Raw genomic sequence first — 23,907 nt, forward strand, 5'->3', positions numbered from 1 at the left:
GTAATATTTTAATGTAATCTTTAAATGGAAAACCCCCTAGTGTTCACTAATAAAATGATTTCATTTCACCAACATTTGTAAGCTGAATTTACAGTATCTACAACTCAAAGCACAAGACCAACTGTTTTTACCTTGTATCTGCATATTTGAGGAAATAATTTCTTAAAGTCAGTCTAATATTTTTTAGGTAGAATAGTTCAGCAGATGGTTTTCAAGTTAATACGTACTCTCTGTGCCAGTCATAAATCTGGTGAATGTTTCCAAATACAATCTTGTCTTTGCCTTTCATATCATCAGGTACGCCATCTTCCTTCATAAGTGCCATATAACCCTGCAATAGTCCAAGTAAATTCACTGCAAAAATTCTTACTTTTAAAAAAGTGAGCTTTCTTTTAATCTCTCTTTTCCCAGAAGTTGTCCAAATTGTCTACAGCAAAAGCTCGCTTGGGACACAAAACCAAAGCAAAAAGCTGCACTATAACAAAGAGCACAGACACAAAGTATCACAAATTGACTTGAGGCTGTCTACACAACACTGCCCAGTGCTAGAAAAATGAATTCACTCCAGCTAATTTAGCTTGTGTGAACAGAACCAAAGCATGAAGGAAATTTCCACAACCCTTCTCCTTATCAGCGGAAGCAACTGCAATGCTTTGCCAAGTAGGGCTGCTATTGAGTACGTCTGGTTTTGGTTTGCCAAGTTTATGTTTTGATGTCTAGCATTTTCACGAGGAATTTTTTTGTTAGTTACAAAAATACATCTATCAATAGCCTTCTAACACACCCTTTAAATACTTTAAAAACACTTATCACAATGCCAATCTTTCCTTCCTTCCCTCCTTCTAAAATAGAGTTTAGGAATTGAACATTCTTAGGTTGAATTTCACTGTCATGCTCATTCTACTCTTCCAAATGCACCTTGTTGGTAGCTGAAGACTGAAGAAAGATGTGTGATGTTACCTCATTTTATTGTAGGGGAAGATAGGAAGTCTAAGAGAAGTCTAGCAATAGGAGAGGAAGGTGGACTTCCAAATCCTGTATGCTGACCTAAAATTTTTTTTAAAATCTGGTTGTGCTAAATAAAACCATCTAGCCTAAGATAACATTAGGCCAGAAGTACTGATCTTAAAAAAAAAACAACAAAGAACGACACTCTTCAGAAGAACAAGGTAGATACAATAAGAGGAACCAAAAAGGGACTAAGATATGATGCATAATACATTAAAAGCCTGCAGGAGGAAAAACTCAGAATACAAACTCCAAAATTTTCAGTTTCTTCATGCGTTTTGTTTTGAAAAACATTGTGAGGTTCAAGTTGCACAGCTGCTTAGTACCACATTTTAAAAAAAGAAGAAATCGGGAGAAAGAAAAACATCATACCTCAACTACGTATCCCAGATCTCGCACATAATCTCGTTCTGTCTCCACTAATTCCTGTAAGACATAGCTACAGTGGAAGGAAAATGGTGAACACATATTAAAAAATGGAACACATTCTTCAAGAGGATTAACGGCATACAAGTTCTTAGACATTTGCAGTCACATATGCTTGACAGGTAGAACTGAAATGGAAGAATTATTGTACGTTGGTTCTAAGATACGGCTTTGACTTTGAAACTGGACAAGGCTTGCTTCTGTTTATCTAAAGTCAGATGTTTTCTTAAACATGACACTGAAATCAAACATTTAACTATTGTTTAAAATAAAATGCTATTATGTCTCTGGTCTGGAGACTCTTAACTATATGAACTGTTATTTCTACACACAGGTTTAAAAATTTTTGAAACTAGACATGTTTTTGTTCTACCATGGTAACAGTTTACTACTGCATAAAGTGTGAGGTGAAGCAGAACAAGAGGAATTACCATATTTTTCAAGTCTAATAGTCCTTTGGACATTTAAAGATCATCATCTTTTTGAATAAGTAAGAGTGACACATGACAGAAGTTAAACACAGGTATGACTAAGATTAAAAATCAAAGGAAATTGAATCTGCAACAAATGTCTGAGAAACATGACTACATGCTTGACACCTAATACAAGCCTCCTCCCTTTCAGACTAGCAGTTTCTGCTGCCAGTTCAAACCAGGCATTGTATAAAAAAAAAAATGTAAAAAACTGAGTTAAAATGTGGTCTTACTGTCGTCTTTTTAAGGAGCTGGATTTCCTCTCTTCCATCTCATCAATGGGTGACGAGGAGGATAGAAGGGAGTTATCTGAAGGGTTAAAGGATGGACTGCTGCTGTCACCTTGGTCTACCAACAAGGAACTTGGACGGTCCTCCAGAGCCTGAGAAGGTGTTCAAGACAGTCAGCAACAATGATTTATTTCTCCTTTATTCACAAGACACATTACATGCTGCTGTATAAAGCAATCTATGGGAGATCAATTTCTGTTATGTATCTTGGCAAAACAGATCTCAAGCCTCCAGGAAACCAGCCAACACTGTGGGTTTTCCAAGATAACAGCCTTATAGAAGCACATTTGGGATGTGACAGTCTTTCCTTCACAGGAAAGAAAGGAGTTGAGTTGGTTTAAGCAGCAATGGCTAAAAGTCCAACTATCCTGCTCAGGATGTAAGTGTTTTTATGGTGGAAGCTACACAGATGTGCGCTCATTGCCAAGGATTAAATTATGTTTGTCATATGTGAGTTCTGGCATATACAAGTTATTTCCAACAAAAAATAAAACATCTTCAAAGAAGATTATTTCGATGTTACATTTTTTAACACAACAAAGTAGAATTCTTTGTCAGATGTTTGTTTATCTTATTAATTAGCCAAAATAGTGATTCAGTAAAGAAAATAATGACTTCTACACCATCAATGTTGCTTTTGAGCTTCATGACAGTTCAGATCTTAGGAAAGAGTCCCTGTATCCCATGCCAGATATACCATCTCTTTTGCATGGACTGCACAGGCTTCTGTTTGTACAAAAGATAGAGAAGCAATGGGAGAAATAATACGAACATCTTCTACAAAGTATTTATTGGATTTTTTTAATTCAGGCCCATAATCTTGGATCAAGCTACAGTTAAATATCACATTTTCCTTGCATGTGATACAACCTTTAATGCAAGACACATTTACTTCACCAGGGTGGGGTTCAGCTGCAATTTTTTTTTCTTTTCCCACGAAAAGTAAAAAAAAAAAAAAAAAAACAAAAAAACACAATAATGATATGACCGGCCCAAAAACCAGGGGAAGTTGACCCTTGGCTAAAATTATGAAATGAGAACATCTCCATCAGGGACTATACGCATGTATCATTAGGTTAGATACACTGCTGGGCAGCCTGAAAGACACATGGACTACCAAACTTTCCATTTACAAAAGACTGTGTTGAATTTTCCCATAGATTACTTCTTATTCATCGCTCTGGTGCAAGAGAAGTGAAAAGCTCTACAGAGTGTGTACAAAATGACCTGTATATCACCTCAGAAAGTGATTTTTGAAACAGGCATCGAGTTTTAAAAGTCAGTGGAAAGAATGTAGCTTTTCTTTGAATAGCAAGTTGGGACTTGAAGACACAACTTCCTTAGACACATGCATCTGCCAGTCAGCCTCACCATTTTACTTTTGACGAGCTCCTCAATCGCACTGACTAGTTCTGCAGCACTGGGTGTCTCGGAGCTTGTTGGCCGCACCAATAATCGAGACGATGTCTGTGCAATGACACAAAGGAAGGAAAATCCCACAGTTAACCTGGTACTTGCTCAAGGATCAAGGGACTTCCTTCACTTCTCTGTCAGACAAAGGTACCTGACAGTAACTGCCAGTGTAATTTAACACTAAGAATCATCTCTTCCAACAAGTAAACCCCATACAAGTTAAATAAAAATTCCTGTTCCTACATGCAATAGAAGTCAAGGAAATATCTTTCATCTTGCTGATGATAATTCCTGACAAATAGCTATAAAATCTGCCTGAGCTGACCCAATGGAAAACCAACAGTTTGTTAACTTATTTTACTGCTGCTTCAACAAAGCAATAACTGTGGAACGGTAAGAGAAATCAAGACGACTTGAAGTAAATGAGGAAGTCTTACTACATTAGGAGAAAATACACCAGTAACTCAGGGGTATTTACTTTTTTCCTAAAGGAGCTGGGGTATATTGCCCAGATTCAGATGGGAAGTTGAGCTCACCATTCCTTGTGCCATCCATTTTCCCCAATGGTATGTGTAGAGCACAGAAGATCTCTGGCCTCATAAGCTATAAAATGCCAGTTTATAGATACAACTGAAGGTAAAAGGTGTTCACAGTAAAGGATTCTGGGAGAAGGCCATTAAATTCAGCCTCAGTAATCTGCAAACAGGAGTTGTTTGCATATTACATTTATCATTTAGTAACTGGAAAGTGGAAACAGGATGTAATATGAACCCTACTTCATATTACAAACAGCACAGTGAACATCATGTAGCACAGGGTAAGCTGTCCTGCAGACGTTTCCAACAAACCGGACAAAGAAATGGCACGCATAATGACTTCACACAAAAGGTTCTGTTCAAATCAAGCATGGGTGTAACAAGACTCCCCATAAGTAAATTAAAAAAAAAAAAAAAAAGGAAAGAAAAGAAAAAAAAATAGACAGATTTTTAGGTAGTTTGCCTTGTATTTGCCTTATTTGGAAAGGAAAGAGGGGTTGGGTAAGCAAAGGAAACACAGATAACTTTAAACGGAAAGATATGGGAACTGAGCCAAAGCAGAGACAGAACACAAGTCAACATAATGCTGCATCAGAGTTTACAAAAAGAGAAAACAAAAAGCAAAAATAATTAGTTTCATATTAACACAACTGATCTTGAAACTTTAATACTGCTTATCCAAAAATTAAATGCAAACAACTTGTAAACTGCCACCAAATGCAAATTCATGACGTGCGCAATGATTCCACTTAATGGAAGAATGTATGCTGTGCAGATGAGCTCTCAGGGGAGAAAATGGTTGTGTTATTTAGTGGTATTAGACAAATCAGCATGGCCTAGCACTTGACGTTTGCATGAACACCAAAAACTTTTCAATCCCACAGCTAGCCTGTCTTTTAGGCAATTACATGCCCCTGACATGTGAACATTGACCAGGTTTTCCAAAGCTGTACATGGGTTTTCACTTTGGATGTGGAGCTCAGCTTAGTCTTACAAAACACTGTCAGTACTGGACTCTAAATCTGGTCATGGTCCCTTCTCTCTTTTGGGGTATAAGAGGTGTGAGTGCTGGTAAAACTTCAGAACTGTTTAGTTTCCCGTTCATGTGGTTATAACACGTATTATTTTAAGAAGAAGGAGCTGCATACATGAAGTCTGCCTGCAGAGTGTCCTGATGATGAACTATAGGAGCAAAGTGCATCCCTTGCCCAGAAACCAAGGAAGGGTGGAGGAAGCAACTGAGCCCAAGCAGGCTAGGGTCCATAGCAGGCTGGGAAAGGAAGGAGAAACCCAGCGAGCAGGGATTTTCCAGCACTGAGTGTAGACAAGAAGCCCTGGAGAGGAAGAAATGCTTGCAGGGAGGCACAGACAAAAGCCAAGTTTCTGAGGTCAGTGAAAGGAGGAGACATTCCTTAGGATCCAGAGGAGATGAGCAACCCAAAAAACCACTCAGCATGGCAGGAATGTGAAGGAGGACTCCACCCAGAAGGCAGACAACTGGGAATTTGTTTGCAAACCTTTCACTGATCAGGAACTCTATCAATAGAGTCAACCATCTTCTAGTGGGTAAAATTTTGCTCTGCCTTCTCACTTCTGCATTCCAATAAAGCATTTGCTTTAGGTACTAGAAGTTCGTGGCATGTGGACTTTTGCGAGCCACACACAACCTCCCAGGCTGCCCCATGAGGGGACTTTTTTGCCTCCCATCACGCAGGATGGATATTGCATAACAACAGCAAATTGCAGAAGAATAACTATTTACATACTTTGAAAAACTATGGTATAATATTAACATTACCAAATTTTAACTTCACAGAAGTCTTCTCTAAAATGTTCAAGCTACTTTAAAAACCTTCCCAACATGTTTTTACTGCAGAGGGTGTATGTTAACTGCTTAAGAACTGGTGCTGGTTTTGTCTAGGGTAGAGTTAATTTTCGTCACAGTGGCTGGTATGCTCTGGATTTGTGCTAAAAAAAGTGTTGGTAATATAGAGATGTTTTTTTTATTGCTCAGCAGCGCTTACACAGAGCTGAGGCCTTTTCTGCTTTCTGTACTGCATTGCTGGTGAGGACACTTGGAAGTGCATGGGAAATTGGAAGGAGACACAGCTGGGAGGGGTGACCCAAACTGACCAGATGGATATTCCATACCATAGGACATCACTCTCAGGATATAAAGTGGGGGACAGAAGGAGGAAGTGGGGGGGATGTTTGGAGTGATGGTGTTTGTCTTCCCCAGTCATTGTTACACGTGATGGGGCTCTTCTCTCCTGGGGATGGCTGAACACCTGCCTGCCCATGGGAAGCAGTGAATTAATTCCTTGTTTTACTTTGCTTGTGTGCATGGTTTTTGCCTTATCTCAATCCACAAGTTTTCTCCCTTTTACACATCCCATTCTCCTCCTGATCCCATTGGTGGGAGAGTGAGCAAGCAGCTTGGTGGCTGGCTGGGGTTAAACCACAACAGAAGTGAAAGTAAAATTTACTGCAGATTGAAAGCTACTCAAAGCCTCTTACTCAACTGTGGAAAGGGTCTGACTTCACACCAGAAGTACACAAGTGAGCAGACAATAATTTACAAGCATATCCCCTCACATAACTGTTCTTGCTGTGTAGAGAACTATATAATCAAATTATTTTTCTCTGGAGAACTTTTTTAAATTCTTGTGTATAATTTTTTTTTTCTGTTACTGAAGGGACAGACAAATAAGGCAGCCCATCAACAGGAACTTAAACATATTTTCACCAACATTTTTTTCATCCTATTTCTAAATCTCAAACTGAGATTGTTATATTCTAGCAAGAAAACATTCTCTCAGGTCTAAAGGTAGGCCTATTTTTTACCTTGTTTTGTTTCAGGAATATTTCTCCGTATATTAACTCTCCAACTCATATGTTACACTTTTTCAATTCAGAAAACAAGTAGGAATTAAAAACACATAGAGCATAAGAACCAGTCATTTTGATCCTACAAATGATATTTTCAGGGATGAGAGATTCCCACTGAAAGGAAGTCTTTTTAAAGGAATTAAAACCCCAAAAATAAGTAAGATCAGCCAAAGTTATGAATAGCATCTGTACCACTGAGAACAGAGAGGAACCAGTCACAAAATTCATTAACAATATTCAGTGCTGTAGATTGCAAAGGTTAAAAATTTTAAGGAGCAAAATGGGAAGAAAACAGGAATGTGCATATTTGCTGCCCAAGTCCAGACTTTTTCCCCTATGAAACCCTCTATTTCCAGACTTGATACTTGCCCCCTAAAAGTCTGATCCACGTTGAAAATAGAAATAAACTCTCTCAGTGTATGAACATCATAACATCAAAGAAAAATAGATCACACGTAAGGATGATTTCCTTCATGCAGTTACTATCTACATGCAAAATCTCATTACTGGTGCCAAATTTTTACCCTCAATTTTAGTGTGCCTTTCTTTGTAAAAATCAGCTGGATTATGTGCTGGTTTTGGCTGGGGTAGAGTTAAATTTCTTCACTGTAGCTGGTGTGGAGTTGTGTTTTGGATTTGTGCTGGAAACGGCGCTCAGGGATGTTTTAGCTATTGCTGAGCAGAGCTCACACAGTGCCAAGGCCTTTTTTGCCTCTCACCCCACCCCATCTGCAAGGAGAATGGCAGGGCACAGGGAATTGGGAGGGGACATAGTCAGGACAGCTGACCCAAACTGATCCGAAGGATATTCCATACCATATGTCATCTTACTCAGCATATAAAACTGGTGGAAGAAAGAAGGGGGGGGACACATTTGGAGCGATGGTATTTATTTCTTCAAGTCACCATCACATGTGATGGAGCCCTGCTTTCCTGGGGATGGCTGAACACCTGCCTGCCCATGGAAAGGGGTGAACAAATTCCTTGTTTTGCCTTGTTTGTGCATGCAGTTTTTTGCCTTCCCTATTAAACTGTCTTTATTTTGACCCATGAGTTTTCTCACTCTTCTGATTCTCTTCCCCATCCCATGGAGGGAGTGAGCAGTGGCTGTGTGGGGCTTACTTGCTGGCTGGGGTTAAACCACGACAAGTAATACCCTTAGGTGGTAATTCCTTTCTCATAGGCATCCCCCTCCCCCCCAAAAAAAAAGGAATAAAAGTTAGGATTATAAACCAATTAGATTCTAATCATTAAATAAAGCATCAGTCAAACAGATATAAATTGGTCTGTGAGCACACAAAGTAGCCCATTTTGACATTTAAAGGAATAGTACAAAAATTGCTACACTTCTGCTTTTAAGACAGAGAAGCATTTAATTCACGCTCTTTTCACAGAACGCCCTTTTAATGTTGTCTAAAGTGGCACAGTGATTACTTCTGTCTTCCATAAATCTGTATCATGTACAATTTGGAGACCTTCAAAAACAGAAGAAAGATTTTTGCAAATAGAGGTTATCTCAACATGTAAAGCCTTCCCTCCTACCTTGTCATCCTGCGAGTCGGGCTGGAGAAGACTATGTTGCTGAATTGCCATTGGAGGAGGAAGTGGTACAGCATCTGCTCCCTCTTCACCTTCCTCCTCTCCGCAGCTCTGCATGCCTGAAGAGGATGACTTGGAGAGAGTCCCACTGCTCAGCCCCTCATTTCGACCTCTCTGTAAAAAAAACCATCAAGACATTCAAGCTCTGATATCTTCTCAACAGCATGAAGCTTGTCTCAAGTTTGTTCCGTAGTTTCAGCCCTCTCCCAAAAAGTCAAAATGATCCTATAAACACAGTAGGATCCTCCTTAACAGAGGGGGAAAATGCAAATGCCAAAACCAGTTTTTCAATCTTTGGTAAAAGCAGATGGATTGAGACACTAAGAACAAGACAGCCTGAAATTTACTACAGGAAAGTGTTATCAAAGCCACGCTTTCTTTCCAATTTCAGTTCTGTAATGAGAAATCCGCATTTCTGAAATATGTATCTTGCTATGTATCAGAGGACAAAAAACCTGCTATCACCACATGAGGTATTTTGTTAATTATCCTTCCTGTCCCCCACAAGGAACTATGATTTCAAGTACCCAAAGTTTAATGTAACTGATCTTGCAGGATAATTCATCTATCTTCACAGGAAGACAGCATAGATGGTTATTGTTTTTTTTCCTGACATTAAGGTTTTCTCCCACTCACAGAATTGCAGAGTAACAGATATTCCATAACAATGCTGCAAGTGCAGCACAGAGGGTCTCTTTCTACAGTCTGACAGCCAAGGACAGAGGCCAATATTCATTCCTAAACAACATCTCTTGACTCACCATGCTGCCAAGTCTCTAATCTCTTCTTTCCCTAGATTCACTGTATAATATCACTAATGTTCCAAGTTTGTTGCAAAATATGTTGTGAGGAAGAGAAAACAATGCAAAATTATTAAAAACTGGCATCTGCATGGGAAGTATCAAAACTGATAGTCAGAGTCAATCTTGGTAAAAGGGAATAAGTGCATAGCATGCATCTAGTTGTGCCCTTGGAAGCAGTAAGATGACATTTCATTTTAGCCTGAAATGTAGGTTGTGACAAAAAAGAGTCTGGCTCTTGCCTGCACCTAACTCATACAGAGTTCCAGGTTTAGAAGGAGGGGCACATTTTTGCGGGGCGAAGGGAATCCCTCAGTTGTTGGTGGCAAAATTTGGAACAGTTCACAGTTTCCCTCCCTCCAATGAAAACTGCCATGCATATTATTTGACTAATGGTAAACCTTTTTATTTGAAGGGCCAGTAATTTTTCTGTGCTCTGACCCTTACTCAAGGTAAGCAGTCAAGCAGCTCTCCCAGTATTTTCCCTGACCCATCAACAAGAAAAGGAAAGGAAGTATAAAATGACCCCATTACTCCCAGACCTTGAAACACCCTTACTCACAAAGCTGCTTTTCTAATTAGGGTAAGAGAGCAAAGCCAAATAACAACTTTTTACTCTCCCATATCTCTCTTTCTATTAGAGACCTTTCACAGAGCTTCACTAAGACTCTCAATGAAGAGGGCACAAACTGTCCCTTGCACAGTACTTATGCAGAGTACAGCAGTCAACAAGAATGAGTACGGGGCACATACCACTTTGTTCCACTGCTGGACAGTCAAATGAGGAAACAACCTTCACCTGACAACATCAGTTCTTTGAAAAATATAAAAACAAGTCTTGGGAAGCTGCCCTGAACACTTACCTCTTCAACAGTTTCATCTTGTGGGGTTGCTGCACTATCATCAGAGTCCTTCTGAGAGCCTGTATCGGCACTTTTACGAACCTCTCTACTCTTCTTATGCTTGTGGGCCAGTTTTTTGACATGCCCGTCTGCTTTTCCACTGCTAAGGCGCCTCACAGGACTGGTAAGCCATTTCCTCAAAGTGTTGCCGGGGCGCTTGGGACCTGGGGAGCTCTGAGCACCAATCATGTGGGCCTGAAGTGATGTTACTGAAGCAGGAGGACTGGCATCATTGCTGGAGACTGAAAGGGAGTCTGGAAGAAGAACAAGGAGAGCGTTTTAAAGTTGAAACACAGGCAAGTAAGAAACAAAGATAAATAGATGTATGTAATAACAGATATCAGATTGGATTTATGGACAAATCAATCAGATTATTTGAAGGTAATCTGTCCCTTTATGACTCTACAACTATCGGCGTACATGCTGCATGAGGTTGGCCATACACAAGCTTGTAACAGTCAAGCTTCATTAAGTTGCTTCTGCCTCAATTATAATTCATACTTCCCACTGATGATATTTATTTGATAGTGAATTATACTTTCCATATGTCATCTAACTTTATGGAAGGATATGCTCCTTTTATCTTTTAATGTTTACTGCTTTGAGCAAAGACTTGAAGGGTAACTATAATTGCCTAAGTAAATAATTTTTCAAAAACTAAATTCAATTACAAATGCTCCAGTTACTTCCATTATTTATTTATTTACCCTACCCTTGGGACAAATGGAAGAAGAAACCAGAACAGAGTTAAATGTCTGTCTTTTTTTTAAAATCTTGTTAGAGTTTTGGCTTTGTTTCATTTGCTTTCTAAAAAGGTGCAGAGCAATGTTTAAAAGCCCACTTGCTGAAATCTCGGGATCAGCAGTAGTTCTCAGCATGGTATGCTTGAAGTTCTGTAATGAAACAAAGGATACACTTTTCTCAAGCCCCAGTTAAATGTGCATGAGATCAAAAATACTTTCCCACCAAGGTTCCTGTCACTTGAACAGGACTGTATGCTTACAATGAACCTCCACTGGTTAGCTATTGTGAGACTAGATTTCTTTTCTCCCATGCAGCACAATGCTTTTTTCCCCAACGATTCTCTTTTCCTTAAAACATACTTTTTTGGTGGGGGCAGGGAGGGGAACATTCTTCTAACATCACTCCTATAAATATTATCTACCACAAGGGTATTAACAAGACTCTCCCAGGTTGTCAAATATGTTTTTTTTTTTTTTTCCCCTGTGCGTGCACTTTTGCAGACAGATAGTTTACAGAAGGATGACATAAATAATGTTTTGTTGAATGTTTCTACTGCTGGGAGTTAAATGCAGTGCTTGTATTCCTTCTGGAAGCTTGACACAGATGTTCAGGTCACCTCTTCTGGCAGCTTTTCCCTAAGAGGTGTACTGCCAGTCTGACCAGAGATACTTTTAATTTTGTAAAATAATATGGTCACACTGATGTACCAAAACACCCAAATACTTGGATCAATGCACAAGTATGTGAGTCTGTTTCGTTTCCCCAGAGCACTAAGCATAAATGATGGTTTTGAACAGAGATGGGGAAAGACATATAAAACATGAATATAAGAAGTTAAGACTTTTTATTTTTCCTGCACTATTCAAGCTATTTCAAAAAGGGCACCCTTTCCTTGGAATTCCAAATTGTGTTCTATCATGCTGTTTTTAAAAATTTTTCTCTATTCCAATAAAACCCATGGCATGTCACCATTAAGATACACCAGTTGTCATGCCAAGAACATCTGCAGCTTATAGTATTATGAACACATACATAATAATTGCTGTAACTCACCACTTTTCATTGTTTCCATAAAGCAGAAGATACACTTTAGAAAGCATACTTTCAGTCTAACAAGCTAGCTGCTAACACTTTAAAATCAGGATTCATCTACAGAAATATCTTCTAGCCACAGCCGCAGCTGTTGTGCACACAGGTAAGGAGAGTTCCTATGATGTCATTAACCTGGGATCAAGGCTTTAAGTAATGGGTACTACAAAGCTACACTAGTTGTCTTTGTCTCTAATCATGGATTAGCAGTGCTACAGAATTGCCACATTATTTTCTTGTTGAAGTGGAAAACATAAGGAAGAAATTAATTATCTATAACAGCGGTTTCCAACTTACAACCTGAATATCCCTCAAGGCCCCTGTATTACTGCTAAAGGGTTATCAGCACATATGCAAGAAAAGCAAGCCTACTAGCCATCAGCATCCACATCATGACAGATTTTTTACTTCATTAAAAAAGAAAGTGGTTTGCTTGTTAAAAAAAGTCCAAACAAAACTTGCAACCATCTGCAAGTTCTCCACAGGAATCCAAACAATCTCCTATTAAACCTCTGTAAGAAGTTAGATTGACTGCTCTTTCACCAAACTTAACTTTACCTTTACTGCATCAGCAGGCATTTTAGTTGTTATCAGATGCCTTGTTTCAGAAATCACAGCAAACATCAGCTGATGGGTATTTAAACAAATAGCCCTCTGCTAATCTGCTAGTGGAATACAGAAGATGAGAAAACAGTGCTGATGTTCTTGTAAATAGGTTTCTTAAAGCACAAACTAAATGACTTGTTTTCAAGATTCCCGAGCTTGAAGATGTTATAATCACTCAGCCAAGTTTGTCTTTCATTTGTATATATTTTTCTGCTCAATGACGGTTCATAAAGGTCCCTTCCATACAAATAAAATAAGAGAACATTCACTTGTCTATATAAGAAGAAAAAATTAAGCCTTTGCAGAAGTTCACCATATACTGTTTTGTATTCTTGTATCTGTTGCATTTCTTTCTGATTACTCCTTTCTAACAAAAAGGCAGCGTGGTAGTGCAGTAACTGATTGCCTAAGATTTACTTTTATATAAACATTCCTATCTCTAAGCGTGTAACATGCCTGCAGTTAATAAACCCATTTTTCTTTTTATAATTTGTGTGCTCCACATCCTCAAATTCTCACACATCCCTTTGACAATCTACACTTACCAACTACCAACTTTCTTGTAAAACCAAGCAATACAGGGCAGAGCCCCTGAAACTGTGGAAGACAAATATTTTAATCTGACTGTACTTTTGTGGTACCACTCCTACTCTTAACCCAAGTCAGCCAAGAGTTTGTGGGCAGGGGGAGGGAAGAGACCATGAAATACGTACACTCTGCTCAAGTGAAGAGGATCTAAGAGACAAAACAATGTTAGCTAGACATGTTCTGCAGCACATACTTTAGCCATATCCTCCCACACAACATTGGTTTTCATTTGGTGTGCAGCATGTAACTGCTTCTTATCTTCTCTTCTGCATGATTTAATATTAAATACTTACTGAAGTATTATTAGGGCTTCAGGGAATCATAAAAGCAGACACAGGGTAAGCAGTACACCAAAATGATAGCACTGTTCCACTTTGCTCTTTAAAGCATGAAAGCTCCAGAGGAGAGGGAAAATCACAGAGACTGGGGACCTCTGGAGATCACCTAGTCCATGCCCCCTGCTAAAGCAGGTTCACCCACATCAGAGTGTATGGGAGGTGCTCAAGTTCCTATATTTATGTACAGGCATTACCAGATTCAAGCATTAGGGCATATCAAATCCAATACAGGCATTTTCAAGAGCACTGAAAGACCTTTCACCCTCCCTATGAGAACAGCTGCATGGGTGTGTCTTATTTCTCCCTGTCCCATTACTATATTCTACTGCTATCTATATAGGGATACAGACTTGGTTTGATTGATTACCATGCTTGGGATTGTTTACACTAAATTGGCTTTGTTTTCTTTATGATTACATAGGAAATTGTTTTTCTAGGGTTGCTCAAGAACATTTTATCACTAAGACACGCTAAAAGGAAAAAATGAGTATTCAGAATTAAACCAAGAACAACATGGAATTTTAAAACCAAAACAGATGGAATAAATTTGGGGTATGCTAACCCCAACTGTGTTTCAAGTACGGTAAACTTTTTAGAGAGCATCAGATTCCCGTTTAGAAAAAGATAAATGCAACAGATGGACATCTTGGAGAGAAGAAAAAAACAACACACATATAATGATCACATTCAGTAACAGCAATTCAACAAGAAACCACTGAATTTAATAAAGTCACTACTTGATCAAGTAAAGAAATTTTGCAATTCAATAAAGTATTTTAAAAAACCTAATGGATGGGCTTTGTTTTATAATTCATAGCCTCAATAAGAAAAGAAGGCATTTAACTGCCGTTTCTCGGAAAGTAAAAACCACATATGTTGCTCTGGTGGTGAGGTCAGAGAGTTCACTCAGAGTCCATAAATATATTTTTGAAGCTAAAGGTCAGGCAGCATGGGTTCTGACCCCCTCAAACTCGAAGATAAAGTTACCTGCAACCAACAGGAAAATTTTGAAACTGGAAGGGGAATGGGAATTCTCATCCCAGCTTTTTTAACACTAGAAACATGCACATCTGTGATTAATAAAGTGTATTTTTCCCCTAAAAAATAAATCAGCCATGTTAAGCCAGTTGATGACTTGAAAGGCTCTGCTTCATATTAACTATTTCCATATTGCTGTTTGGCGAGTTTTAGTGCAGGGGCTACAAAAACCCTGATTCCTTTACCTGGGGAATCAAACCAAGTCTGTTTGATGCCTGCTTTGCACCTCTAAACCCAAAATGCTCCAAAATAAAAAATAAGAACATTTCATTGTCTCTGGACTGTGAAACAGAGGTGAGGCAAAGAGTGATAAATGAAGCAAAGCAAACTTAACAACCCTGACTGGCATGTCACATGCAAATCTTCCACTGCAAATGTGTCACCCACCATGAATTTTAAGGACCACTCCCCCCCCCAAAAAAGCCTAGAAACTCCATCAAAAGCAATTAACCAGCTGATTTGGTGCATGCACATTATCAGTATTTGGGGACAAGAGCTGCTTGTTGGTCAAAACACAGAGACCACGATCTACATTGATGCACTTGCAAGTTTAATATGCAAGGTGGAAATGGGTCAAGGTCAGTGATCTCCCAAACCCACATCTACCTGCAAACACACAATGGCCCAATCTGAGCCAAGCCAACATAGCATCAAAGAAAGCAAAGATAGTTTACAAGCATCTAATGACAAAAGCCCATAAAATCCCACCCACATATACAGTGATCCCTTGTTATTAGATGAGATGGGGAAAGCTTGAAAAAAAACAGTGCAAGGATTATTTTAGTCATGGACACACACATGCAGTTTTTCCTGGGAACTGCTTTTGACGTAAGAGGTTATCAATCTGCCATGTACAAGACGATTCAGATAATTTTGTATGTGTCAGGAATTTTATTTCTCTCCTGCTGCGTATCCTCTTTAAAATATCCTCGCTGTCTATTTTTTGTAAACCAGTAATGGAATAGACATCAAAAGGCATTAGATGTATTTCAGCTTTTAACAAGCCAACATATAAGTAGTCACCATTTAAAGACAATGCAGTTTAAGCATTATCAGGCTTGCAAATGGGGCATTTCCACCATGCCCTTGGGAAGCAAGGGCATGGTGGAAAAATTTAAAAAGAATCACAAAATGAAGAAAGCTATTACTAAACACATGAAAGGAAATCCCTCAATCATATCTGTGTCTGGAGTGAAACACGCTCAATCTTCATCTCTGGTCAGGAAAACCTTTCTTGTCTTTTATTTCAAGTTACACACTACGCTGAAACACAATTTTCTAATGTTTTCAGTGTGTGAGTACACAAAGAGTTCAACTCCTTAGCAAATCTTCCCTGATTAATGAGTTATCTGTACTAATTTTGACTGATACAGACACTAGTCCGCAGCATTTGGATTTACATGTATTCAATAATTAAGTCTTCCAAGTCATCAAAAGCTCATTACGTCAGTATCAGATAGACTGGAATTCTAAGCTTGAGGCTAGATACTCTTAAGCTTCTCTTAATGAGATAGTAAACTGCCCCACAAGCAATTAAAAAAAGCCAACCCTCCCCCCAGTACAGAGACTGTCATCTTAATGAATTCCAAAGGTCTTTCTGATATTGAGAAAAGGCATTCAACAAACATATCTGCAACTGTACCAGAGAAAGAAATGAAGAAAACTTCTGATTAAGAGCAAAATGGATACACTGTTCATCTGAGTTTAAAAATTAGGGGTATATGCCTGAAAGGTTTAATACACTCATGCTACTGATATTTTACCTCCTTTTTTTTTTTTTTTTTTAATATCTTCTCTTGCCTTCCTACCCCATAAACATAAAACCAAGTTTTGTAAAGCAAGGTTTTACATTTAAGCTTTTAAACAGTCTCACATGCATTACAGAGAGTACACAACTGCTATCTAGGAGCTAAACACCAATAGAATTCAGATGGAAAAAATCCTCCTCTTAAAAAATGTTGGGACAGTTTTACATCCACACTTGTGTTTTTGTTTTTTGTTTCTTTCTTCTTTTTTTTTTTTAGACAGGAAGAAGACATGATATTGTGCCAGAAAAAAACTTTCCCAGGTTAACAGAAGCAGTTCTGTTTGTGCTCCCTGGAATTCAGACCACAGGGATATAATATGCCCAATCTAAACCTTGTATACTGCTACAACCACAAGGGGAGAGTGGATTTTGAGAGGCATTTCATTCTTTGTAATTAACTGTTATTCTCTCCTGTTTCTGGAGAGAAATGCATTTTGTGTCACAAGTAGGAAGTATTAAGAGTTACTTACACTGCTGAAGTTTAGCTTCACAATTTGTGAAAACCACAAGCTTTTAAATAGATTAAATCTCAGCTTCTCTGTACACAGCTTATATTTTAACAGGCAATGTCTGAATTTCAACTATACTCCTTTGGCCACCTGTTTGTTCAGATTTAAAGACAGCTACATCCATGTGCCTGGCAGGACACGCCCAGCACGGATTTACGTAATTTAGCACCATTTGTCGGTTAAGTTCTCACACTGTGTCAGTGCACTGAGCCATCCCCTCTACAGATCAAAGCAAGTGCCCTGATTATTTTAATATGATTATCTCCCACTGGAAGGGAGGGTGTATTTCTTCTAACCATTAACTGCACAGAGGCTTTGCGAGCTTTTGCATAAGAGCTAATGAACAGAAACCCATGTTCTAATTTTCAAGTGTTCTCGTTTTTGCCTACAACCTCCAGCGAGTTCCCTTGGGCCAGCTAGGGCCATCAGCCAGTTACTTATCTCTTGTACTTCACCTGTGCCTCCTGTTACATGACATCATTTTACATCACTGTGAAGGAGCACATAAGATTATTTGCTCTGCACACCTACAATACGCAAGATTTTCAGTGACAGATCTAAGTTACATACTAACTCCCCCTCATAGGGGCTGACACATACTGTGTAATTCAGAATATTAAAGTGACACCCTTTCTTTAGTGGTGAAACTTCTTCAGGGCAAACAGCAAAAGAAAATTAGAGTAATACTGCTTTTCTATATTAGCAAATAGGTTTTTCAACAGCACCAATGTATTTTATTTTCCTTATTTTGCTTTAAATACAGTAGCTTTTAAGATCAATTTCTCACTGAGATGATTCACAAAGACTCAACTACATCACTCATTTCCAAAGCATGGGTATTTTGGAGCTTTACTGTGGAGACATGAATATTTTAAAAAGCTTTTATATGCTTTTTTTATCTAGATGCCTAGCATCAGGTATATCCAACTACTTTAGGATGACCAACGTAGAAGATCAGATGAAGGCATGGCCCAACTACTCTTCCCTCCAGATGAACGGACGTAGCAGAACCACTGCCAGGAACAACTTCCAGGCCCAGGGCTACTGCCTCCTCACTATGTTGAGCTGAGAAGAGTTATGTACAGCCTTTGGATCCAGCCTGCTTCCCATCACTGCTGCTGCTCATGACTTGAAGATCTCAGCACAAGAAGCTCTTTGAGGGCACAAGACAGCTACTGAAGCAGTGGGAGCTGGCAGCACTAACTCCCTTCCCACTGCTCCATGGTACAGAACTCCCTGCCTTTGACAAAACCAAGCAGCTAGCTGGTAGGGAGAAGTGAAGTTTGAGCCAAAGAAGGAAAAGAGCGAAGGCAGAAGCTCTAGGCCTAGGCCTCGTAGGCAGCACTGGTGCTTAAAACACTAAACAGAATTTCGACGACTGCTGACAAACTATTGGCCTTGTGCATGCTGTGTGCAACCTACTTCCCAAGAGCCAGTGCTGGATGATGTCAGCCCCAGAGAGGCGGCTCTGCTCTTCCTGGAGAGCTGTAAGTCACATCCTATGAATGGGAACTGCTACTGACAAGATTCGTGATAAGCAGTTACAGATTTTAATTGGGGCAACTGCACAATTAATTCTGCTCATCTGTTACTGAGCTGTAGGGGTTTTATCATCTGCTACTTTAATTTTTGCTGCAAAGTAAATTTTCACTCAGAAATAGATAAAAATAAACTCCAGTCCTAGAAATACAGCTCTGAAGCAGCACAGCAACTCCTCTGATATGCTCTGTGCATCAGTCCAGAAGAGGAAAATTATGAACAGAAATGAAACAAAAATGTCCATATCAATACAGATAACAGAATGGTGACCCAAAAGGCAGGGGGAAAAGATGCATTCAGCAAGCCCTCAGCTCTATTGAAAGCAGAGAAAGCTGTGGAGGAAGGGAGGGAGAGAAGCATGTCTGCAGAAACTGCATTAGGAAGAATCATGATCTCTGATGTTATTTAAAGCAACACATGCCATGCTTCCCTGTGCAAACGTTCAGCAACGCAGGGCATCCCAATGGAAGGAATTTATCCTACGCAGATTTTAAAACACTCTCCACCACTTCAAGAAAAAGGCTGCATACTGCTAAGAAATTGCAAATACAAGTTGCAGCAAGTCTGATCTCAAAAGGAAGTAAGGGGGACACACAGTTCTACTGCTGCACTGTTGAAATTGGGAATACATACATGGATACATAGGAAATTAGCTTCCACCACTTATGTAATCAATATAAACAAGCTTCACAATTATGAAGACAAAAACAATTTATAGAATTTATAAATTTATAACAATTTATAAAATGCTGAGCCAAAATTAATTTTTTTTCTTTTGTCTAGAAGTCTGAAAAAATTTAAGCAAGTATAACTTCTGCCATGTATTTATAAATAAGTGACCTCTAGGAGAAGATGAAAGCAGATGCTCTGTCAAAATTTTCCAAATGCCTTAAAAAATTCCCACCCATAAGAAAACCTCCAAAAATTCTCTAGTAAAACTGAGAAAATATATGACAAGTCAATAAACATACTTTGATACTTCTATTTGCTAAACATATCTTCGAGTGTACTGGTAAAGTTTATATATAAAGAGATAGTACACAGTGTTAGTATCGAGTTACAGAAACAAATGATCCAAAAGTAATTACGACTTTATCAAATTTCATTAGTTTTAAACCCCCAAGTTATTAGACTACTTGTACTAAAAAAACACTTGTTTCCTGTTCACTTACTGCAGTTACATGCTAACCTAAACACATATACTAATCCAACAGCAATTTTAACAGTCTTTGTTCCTTTCCCCCCATCCTCTTGATTCAAAGCAGAAGAGCTCATTAGAACAACTAGCAATTGTTTGGAGTCACAGCTTTAGCAGCAGCTGTACAAACACATCAATCTCAAGTTAGGAACTCTGCCATAAGCTTAAGAATAATAATGTACTCATACTGTTTAGCTTTGGGGCTATTACAATAATTTTGGTCATTTTTTCCTTCCAAATGTTATACTGTTGTAGCCCTCCAAAATACATTGAAAAAGTAATTCAAAGAATTGGGAAGAAAGATGGAATGGCTGAAATACTGACAAAAATGGGTCATCTGAAATTCCTATAGATAAAAAAAGATGTTGCCTCCTTACCCAATTGATACTAGTGGTAGAAATGAACTATACTAACATTACTTTGCACTGTAAAACATTGACCTGTTTGGTGCATGCATTATCTGGAGCATTACTGAGCAGAGTGAGGCCCTTGCAGCCACGTCACTGCTTTCAGCCTCCCCACTGCGTAACTAGATGACTGTAGGTGATGACAGACAACTTCCTCTGAGTGCAATCCCACCTCAATAACTACATTATCAAGAGCAGACTTAGATGACAGTGATTAGAAACTGAACTGGTCTGATATTTTTTGTCTTCAGATGGAAATGTAACCTGAGCAATGCAACGAGAGCACACGTGATTTTAATAAAGGTCAGTCACACTGGAAATACCAAGGGTTTTTTTAAACAAACTCACAGTCAAGGTTGACTAGCAGATAGCTATTGAAAGTCATAATGCCAAACTGCTGCAGAGATGCCTTTCAGGATGAAGTATTTTAAGGGGTTAGGAAAGGGGCAGATACTCCTCCAAAAATTCATCAATCTTGACTAAGGACTGAGTTAAAAAGGGAAAGATAACTCCTTATTATAAACTGCTTGGTATAAACAAGTATTTTAAACTATAATTATTTTAAAACTATAAGTTAATGGAAGATGTGACATTTTATCTCAGTGTGCAATTCAAATACATTGAATACTACAAACAGAATCATTGTCATGTTCGTTCACTTGATTACAGTCTCTTCAGGAATAACATACTCACTGCTCATTTTTCTTTGGCATGATCAAGCCCACATAACATACACACAAAAAGCTATATTTTGCAGCTTTTTGTTGCAATTTTTCTGTTTTTCGTTTCCTTGAACTACTTCCACTAAAGTCTTAGGACAAAGGTGATGTCGTCAACTGCCTTGTCAACCCAGTTATCTAAATTCCAATTCCTCGAGTCATTCCCCAGCTCCCATCCATCTAATATTCCCCAAATGGCCACAGGAAAATGATGTGACAGCATCATGTGAGAGATATCAAAAACTGGTTTAGAAGTAGGAAGCAAAAGAATTCTTATTACTTGCTTTAATTATATATGAAGCAGGGGGAGGGAGGGAAATCTGTATCATTAATAATAATTTCTACACAACACTAATGACTGCTTTTTTAAGTTTTAGACTCAACTGTAAGCCTAAATTTAGGGACAAATAAGTTATCTGGAGGAAACAAGACAAGAGATTTAATTAGCTTCTATTCATTTTTCTACTAGAAAAAACATTTCTTCTTTTTGTCAAGTCCCCTGCACTTCCTACAATGCATCTAGACAGCTGATCTCTATGCTGCTCTCTTTCTAGGGCAAAACTACCCCACACAGTTTATTTGTTGGGTAGTGTGGCTTTTTTTAACCACTCATTCAAGGAGATTGACTGGAGGTGTCCCAGTTCCAAGTTCAAAGCAGGATGGAATATACTTTTATCACCTAAATTCTGTTCTCATTACCTCCTCTAAAGGACAGAACAGTCAGCACAAGCCTAGATGAGCAAATTCAATGAATTGTTTCAACTGCTTGTAGCTACGTTCAAAAGCAGATTATGAACATATTGCTCATTACTAGTCTTGCAACGAGCACCTAGAGGAAACTTTCATTATGTAAGGTGACAGCCCATTCTTATGCTGCTGCTTCACTGAAGTAATTCCTTGAAAAGACAGCTGTAACAGAGCAAGATGGAAATTAAGTTGGAACAGTTCTGCTTTGCTCAGTTTAAGCCAATTCAGTACAGTCTTTTGACCATGACACAAAACTGTATATGCATCAGATGTTTAGATACAGGTATTCTCTGAGAGAGGTGACAAGAAGGTTAAGAGGCAGACACATTTCTGGTATGAAATCAAACTCCATGTTTCTTTTCAAAGTTTTATCAATATGATAAATATTGGTATCAATATTCCTTCTGGTCTCTCTCTCTAGGAAGCTCTCTTAGTATTGACAGATCATTTTTCCATCATCTTTTGGAAGCTAAATCTAGAAATTCTTCAGTAAGCTTTTTGAATATGCTTCAGTAGCAATACACAGGAATACAGTCATCTTAGCAAAATCAAAAAATGCTTATATATAAGCATTTTAGTCTTATTATAGAAATGGAGTTACAAGTCCTTATTACATGATGATTGTATTATAAAATTAACTACATTTCTTCCAGAAAAGCATGTATTTTCCTATATCTTTCAAAAAAATCCTCAAAACTCAGAACTGAATAGCTGGCTTGAGAAAGAGCTGGGGTTAAATGACCACTTTAAAGTGCTCAGTTTTCATGCAGTACTTATACAAGGTCAGAGCGGGAAGTGCTGCAGTGGAGGGAGCAGACTTCTAAGGATTAGAGGCAGAAAAGGCTGCCTGGGGCTAACTCCATACACATCTCTGATCCATACTCCTGCTCAGTTCTGGTTCATTTCACAGAGCAGGAAACCCACCTGAGAGCTACAGAAATGGTCTTTTCAAGTAACTGAAAAGATATATCCAAATTAAAGAAGAAAAAAACTAGGAGTAGTTCAGATGAAAGTATGAGTAGCTGTGGATCTTACCAGTTCACTCAGAGCAAAAAAACCTGTGTCTCAATTCTTCAGATTCACAAGCAGAGATGGAAATTACAAAAGGACATCAGTATCTCTCTTGCATAAGCTCCTACACCTCATAATGTGGGGTTTGGTTGTGGGTTTTTGTTTGGTTGTTTGTTTGCTGTTTTATTTGGGGTTTTTTTTTGGAGGGTGAGGTGGAGGGAGCGAATGGTGCATCATTTTCTGCAGGATCAACTCCCTGGTCTAGCTGCCTGTGTGATTGCTCGTGTTGGTGCACAAGAAGCAGCTGGATCATATGTGCAAGCACAGGGTAAATAAACTAGCACTACCTGACATACAGCTCAATTTTTACTAACTGTGAAACAGCACCTTCAGCTAAGTCTCTTGCAGGTCCTGCAGCCTAATAATTCGGAAAAGCCATGTTACAGGAACAAGTCAGTAAGGACAGAGAGGTCAGGAAAGAAGTTCTTTTGCGTGTGTAACTATAAGGCTGATACATGAGCTACGTTTCAGGAGGACTTTTGCTGCATGCTTTTTGTGGAGATGGAATGGCACACACAGCATATACTTAACAGCTTCCATCTGTATTCTAAAAGAACAGACTTTCAAAGTGTAGTGGTGAATCTATGCCAAGAATTACACCAACCCATTAGTAATAACTGGACTCTCCCACTGCATCCTCTGAGTTCAGTCCTCAGAGATTCTTATCCTCTCTTGGACACCATTTGCTAACAATTACTTTACAGTAAAAGCATCCTGTTTCACGGATAAATTATTTCTGAGGCTTGATATATCATAAAATGTTATGAAAGGGGAAAAAGAAAGATAGTTGGATTCACATACATTCTCTTAAGCAATCTATTGCACATATAATGAATATATTTCTTCAAAGCTAAATGAGAACTCCCTCTACTTTTACAACCACCTTTTGTCCTTCAAAACTCAACCCCCAGATGGTTAATAACTTCAGGATAAATTTGGGGTTTGTAGATTTATTCCCTGGATTTTATCCATGAGATTTGCCTCTCAAATTTCCCAAGTGAAATACAGACTCATACAATCCACGTAGGGACTGAAACACATACATCCTATTGTTTCTTCCAGCTCATAAAGTAACTGAAAAAATATGTTATTTTCAATATTCAGTTGAAACTACTCAACACTCTCTCCAGCCAGATAACCATAAACAACTTCAATATTTATCTTGTCTCGC

At 38.6% G+C, this 23,907-nt stretch overlaps 1 protein-coding gene across 1 annotated transcript in view; it reads right to left on the bottom strand.

The window, feature by feature from the left end:
• TRIO (trio Rho guanine nucleotide exchange factor) overlaps positions 1–23,907 on the bottom strand; it is a 250,107-nt gene that overhangs the window by 23,304 nt on the left and 202,896 nt on the right. The window contains 6 exon segments of the mRNA XM_027888455.1: positions 143–331; positions 1,381–1,447; positions 2,141–2,289; positions 3,569–3,664; positions 8,578–8,748; positions 10,298–10,590. Coding sequence (XP_027744256.1) covers positions 143–331; positions 1,381–1,447; positions 2,141–2,289; positions 3,569–3,664; positions 8,578–8,748; positions 10,298–10,590 — 965 coding nt within the window.

Source organism: Empidonax traillii, unplaced genomic scaffold, assembly GCF_003031625.1.
Source record: "Empidonax traillii isolate 1590-97213 ecotype Southwest subspecies unplaced genomic scaffold, ASM303162v1 scaffold238:size1398292, whole genome shotgun sequence".
Taxonomy (NCBI): Eukaryota; Metazoa; Chordata; class Aves; order Passeriformes; family Tyrannidae; genus Empidonax; species Empidonax traillii.